Below are 5,297 nucleotides of genomic sequence, written 5' to 3'. Positions count from 1 at the left end.
CAAAGTTCACCGGCCCCCCTCGACCGCCAAGTTTCCCCTTTAATTCTCCAGCCACCATGGAGGTCCATCATCGGCGAAGCTCCCTGGCGCCACCGCGGTCCAGGCCGTCATCGAGCGGGCAGGCAGCGCCTTCGCCGCCGAGGGCGGGGCTCGACGCCACCGCCGCCCCAGCAGCAGCCGCCGCCGCCGCCGATCGAGGTGACCCATCTGCGAGGCCCAGCAGCACGTCATGATCCGCATCTCGGATCAGGGCGGTGGCATCCCCACCAACGAGCTCCGTACCTCTGGTCCTTCAGCAGCGGGCCCCAGAGCCGCCGCCGGCTCGAGAACCTGCGCCGCGTCCCCAAGCTCGCCGCCACCATGCAGGAGCTGCACGTCTCGGACGAGCTCGGCCGCGCCGACCTCAAGACGCCGAGCTACGAGAGCTCCCTCGCCTCCCTCACCGGCCGCCCGCCCAACCTCCGCCTCGGCATCGGCCTGCCCCTGAGCCGCGTCTACGCCGAGTACTGGGCCGGCGGCCTCGAGCTGCACAGCCTCTGGGGCTACGGCGTCGACGCCTTTTTGCAAATCTCCAAGCTCGGCAACAAGAACGAGCAGCTGACGACGAGGGCGTCCATGGACGCGATATGAGTCCTGGGGGTGTGTGCCGGGCGGAATAGAATCCATCGACCGATAGGGAGGGAGGGGAGGGGGGGAGCAGCATTTGTTTTTGTTCGCCTTCAAACCTCGTGCCCGACAAACCTCTACAGTTGCACGGACGGGACACGGGGTTTTTGAGCAATGGAGGATCGGAACGTCAGGGAAGACGGAAGGGGCTCAGCGACTTGGGTAGCATCGGTTTTATGAATTTTAACCTACTGGGTTTTCTCATCCTCACTTTTGCAATGCACACACACACACACACACACACACTGCCTTCATTCAACATGCACATGAGACGATGGTGTGGCGTTTCTTGGTATCATGAACAGGTGAGCTATTACATCGTACGTAGCCTCAAGTACTAAAAGGCGGCCGACTAAGTTTGGCATAACAAAAAAAGGGGGGGTAGTAGCTGCAATGGGAAACAGAGAACGGACGCATGTGGAGAAAAATCGGGAAACGCCAGCCTGCCTCGCCCTCTCGCTCGCAGAGGTGCTGGAAGACCTCATAGGTCATTTGGGGGGAGGGGAGGGGGAAAGGAGCATGCGCAGAACTTCATACATGCAGCACACACACACTCTCTCTCTCGCCACCCCCCTAAACCCTTCCCGCCCTACGGGAACAGAAAAGAACTTTTCCGACCGCTGGAGGCGCAAGCGAGCAAACAAGTAGGCAGATCCGTGAGCACGTTGGAGAAGCATCGAGCTTTTCGGTCGTTGTCCACTCCAAACCACGAAAACGGGGACCGCCGAGCGACGAGGGAGAGGTGTACGGTCCCGCGGAACCAGCCCGGACACGGGACGCTTAACGGCGGCCGTGGCTGCGAATGGCGCCGGTGCTCCTGCATGGCCTCGAGCTCCGTCTCGAGTTGTTTGATCTGGGGCGTGTGTTCTGCTCGAAGTCCTGTTGAGGCGGTCGCGCTCGGCAATGAGCTTCTGCTCCACTGCGGAAGCGCTGCTCCTCGATCTTGACCTGCTCGGTGAAGCGCTTGCGCAGCGCCTCCTCCTCTCCTTGAACTTGGGGTTGTCGAGCTTGCGGGGGCGGGCCTCGCCGAACTTGCGCGTCTCCATCTGCTGGGCGCGGTAGGCCTCGTAGTGCAGCTCCTCGGTGGTGTGGATGAGGTCGAGCATGTGGGTGCGGATGAGGATGGAGCGCAGCTTCTTGAAGTCGCAGTGGTCCTCGTTCTCGACCTCGGCGACACCCCACGAGTACTGGCGACCCTTGACGATGCGGCCGTCGCCCGTCTTGACGTCCTTCTCGGAGCCAATGACGGCAAAGGGCATGGCGGCCATGAGGCTGCGCGCGTGCTGGGCGGCGGCCTCGTCATCCTCCTCGATCGGCGGCTGGTAGATCTTGATGTTCTGGGCCTCAATGACGGCTTGGATCTGGACAAGGGCTCTCTGTTAGCGGATGCTCACCGCTCCACGGGCGGACGGACGGAAGAAAAGAATGAGAAAATAGGCGTACCCTTTGCTTGAAACGGGCGAGGTCAGAGGGGCTGAGGGTGTCGGCCTTGGCAATGACGGGGATGAGGTTGACTCTGGAGCACAGCCTCTTCATGACCTCAATGTCGAGGGGCTTGAGGGTGTGACCGGTGGGACGGATGAAGTACAGGCAGGCGTGGACACGGAGATCGATCTTGTCCTGACGGCGGGGCTGCTGCTCCTGCAGCATGTAGGACTCGTGCTGGTCGTCGAGGAACTCGATGATGGGCATCCACGAGTCCCTGTTGTTGACGTAGTCGCCGAAGCCGGGGGTGTCGATGACGGTCAGGCGAACTGTGCAGGTCAGCCTCTGGTCATCTCCTATCATGGACGGAAAGGGGACGTGTCAGGCCTACCCTTGAAGAACTTCTCCTCGAGCTCGGCCTTGGTAATCTCAATCTCGACCGTCTTGTCGACCTGCTTCTGGTGTCGTCGCTTGTGGTCGGCATAGTTCTTGATGGTCGTGGAGAACAGCGTGTTGATGAAGGTGGTCTTTCCGAGGCCAGACTCGCCGGCAACCTGTTGGTATCCCGTCAGCATGGTGGTTTGATCAAGACAGACGCATCATTGCACAGAGAGGAACGGACCATGATGGTGAAGCCAGCTCCCCTCTTGGCGACAATCTTGTGACGCTGGTTAGGGAGGTTGGCAATGCCAATCGGTGAGGCGCTCTCGGCGGCGGTGGGAGGAGCCATCTTGAATGAGTGTTGATGATAATCCGTCACAGAGTCAATGGCGGTGTTCTGGAAATGGAATCGACGCGAGCTGGAGTGAACGATGCACGCAGATGGGTCGAGGGCAAGGTCGAGGTTGGTCAGGCTCTTTTGGGGGGTTTATCGAAGGTCGAGAAGTATGGGTTGACCGTTGGACGGGGGTCGGGCCAAAGATGCTGAGCTGTGCTCGTGCTTTCAGAATCAGGGGGGGGGGAAACTGCCCGCCAAATTTCCCTGCCGGCTTCTGGGGGGGAGACAAGCGAAAAGGGAATGAGGAGTCCCCTTTTTCTTGCCCAATGAGGGAGCCGTCCCTGGATCCTGAGCAAGACGCCGCCTTTCCTTCTTGAGCGTAGCGCACCTGGTGGGTCGCAAGGAGCTCTGGAAGAATTATCCACCGGCCCCCCGCCGAAAGTTTTCTTATCGATAAGCATTTTCTCGATCGGAGGCAGGAAGGACCAAGAACCAAGAAGCCCACCAGAGAAATGCGACGACGACCACGATTCCCAGACGTCAGTGAAGCGGCGCCCAGGCCATCATGAAGACCGATTTTAAGGTGAGACCTCGCCTCTTGCCTTTGAGACTCACCGCTGACTGACCGCCCCAGTTCTCCAACTGCTCGGTACGGTGTACTGCCAGGGCAACCTGCTCTACAGTCCCGACGGCACCAGCTCTTACTCGCCCGTCGGCAACAGAAGTGACCGTCTTTGACCTGGTCAAGTACGGCCCTCGTCACTCCTGTAGCCATTGATGAGACCATACAGCTGACATGGCGTCCCTCGCAGCAACAAAGTCGCACCCGCTTCCCTTTGCCCACCGCAAGAACATCGCCCGAATCGGCTTCACGCCGCGGGGCACCTCCTGCTCTCCGTCGACGGAGGACGGCCACGCCATCCCTGACCCAATGTCCCAGCGCCGAATTAGCGACCTATCACTTTCTCCTTCCGCGGCAAGGTCACGGCCCCTCGCCTTTGCGCCTCGGCCCGTCACTTCGCCGTCGGCCTCGGCCGCAAGATCGAGGTCTGGCACGTCCCCTCGACGCCCGACTCGAACGCCGCCGGCGAGCTCGAGTTTGCGCCCTTTGTCAAGCACCACACCCACACACAACACTTTGACGATGTCCGCCATATCGAGTGGTCCAGCGACTCGCGCTTCTTCCTGAGCGCGTCCAAGGACATGACGGCGAGGATATGGAGCCTCGACCCCGAGGACGGCTTCGTGCCCACCGTGCTCTCGGGCCACAAGCAGGCCGTCGTCGGCGCCTGGTTCTCCGAGAACCAGGAGACCATCTACACAGTCAGCAAGGACGGCGCCGTCTTTGACTGGCAATACGTCGGCAGGCCGAGGCGGCAGGAGCATGCCGACGACGACGACGACGACGACGACGACGGCATGGCGCTGGACGACAAGGAGGCCGACATGCGGTGGAGGATCGTCAACAGGCACTACTTTCCACCAAAACGACGCCAACGTGCGGTGCGCGGCGTTCCACCCGGAATCCAACCTCCTCGTGGCCGGCTTCTCCAACGGCATCTTCGGCCTCTACGAGATGCCCGACTTCAACCAGATCCACACGCTCAACATTTCCCAAAACGAAATCGACTTTGTCACGATCAACAAGAGCGGCCAGTGGCTGGCCTTTGGCGCCTCCAAGCTCGGCCAGCTCCTCGTGTGGGAGTGGCAGTCCGAGTCGTACATCCTCAAGCAGCAGGGCCACTTTGACTCGATGAACTCGCTCGTCTACTCGCCCGACGGCCAGCGCATCGTGACCATTGCCGACGACGGCAAGATCAAGGTGTGGGACGTCGAGTCGGGCTTCTGCATCGTCACCTTCACCGAGCACACGAGCGGCGTGACGGCGTGCGAGTTTGCCAAGAAGGGCAACGTCCTCTTCACCGCCAGTCTCGACGGCTCCATCCGCGCCTGGGACCTCATCCGCTACCGCAACTTCCGCACCTTCACGGCGCCCACGAGGCTGTCCTTTTCCTGCATGGCCGTCGACCCCAGCGGCGAGGTCGTCGCCGCCGGCTCGCTCGACTCGTTCGACGTGCACATTTGGTCCGTCCAGACGGGCCAGCTGCTCGACCAGATGTCCGGCCACGAGGGCCCCGTGTCAGCCCTCGCCTTTACGCCCAACGGCGACTCGCTCATCTCCGGCAGCTGGGACCGCACGGCGCGCATCTGGTCCATCTTCAACCGCACCCAGACGAGCGAGCCGCTGCAGCTGCAGGCCGACGTGCTCGACATTGCCGTCCGCCCCGACTCGCTGCAGCTCGCCGTCTCGACGCTCGACGGCCAGCTGACCTTCTGGTCCGTCACGGACGCCGAGCAGGTCGCCGGCGTCGAACGGCCGGGCCAACGTCTTCGGGGGGCCGCAAAGCCCCGGGACCGCCGGACCGGCGGCCAAAGTCCGCCGGACCCAAGGCCCTTTAAACAAGAACCCCTATCAGAAACCGAACGG

The 5,297-nt window shown here is 61.7% G+C and overlaps 3 protein-coding genes across 3 annotated transcripts; 2 read left to right on the top strand and 1 right to left on the bottom strand.

Moving 5' to 3' along the window:
• Positions 1 to 360: 360 nt before the first annotated feature.
• On the top strand, positions 361 to 630 carry VDBG_04246 (conserved hypothetical protein; the record flags this gene model as incomplete). The annotated part of the gene is made up of 1 exon (XM_003006247.1): positions 361 to 630. One exon carries the CDS (start codon positions 361 to 363, stop codon positions 628 to 630), a length of 270 nt encoding a protein of 89 aa, XP_003006293.1.
• Positions 631 to 1,154: 524 nt separating this feature from the next.
• Positions 1,155 to 2,821, bottom strand: VDBG_04245 (cell division control protein; the record flags this gene model as incomplete). Its single annotated transcript, XM_003006246.1, has 4 exons — positions 1,155 to 2,027; positions 2,110 to 2,420; positions 2,483 to 2,645; positions 2,714 to 2,821. The coding sequence occupies 4 exons, from the start codon at positions 2,819 to 2,821 to the stop codon at positions 1,155 to 1,157; spliced, it is 1,455 nt and encodes a 484-aa protein (XP_003006292.1).
• Positions 2,822 to 4,562: 1,741 nt separating this feature from the next.
• Positions 4,563 to 5,139, top strand: VDBG_04244 (periodic tryptophan protein; the record flags this gene model as incomplete). Its single annotated transcript, XM_003006245.1, has 2 exons — positions 4,563 to 4,948; positions 5,043 to 5,139. The coding sequence occupies 2 exons, from the start codon at positions 4,563 to 4,565 to the stop codon at positions 5,137 to 5,139; spliced, it is 483 nt and encodes a 160-aa protein (XP_003006291.1).
• Between the last annotated feature and the right edge of the window lie 158 nt (positions 5,140 to 5,297).

Source organism: Verticillium alfalfae, genomic scaffold, assembly GCF_000150825.1.
Source record: "Verticillium alfalfae VaMs.102 supercont1.4 genomic scaffold, whole genome shotgun sequence".
In the NCBI taxonomy this organism is placed as follows: domain Eukaryota; kingdom Fungi; phylum Ascomycota; class Sordariomycetes; order Glomerellales; family Plectosphaerellaceae; genus Verticillium; species Verticillium alfalfae.
The sequence above is the reverse complement of the archived record's forward strand: the minus strand, read 5'-3'. Positions and strand labels throughout refer to the sequence as shown.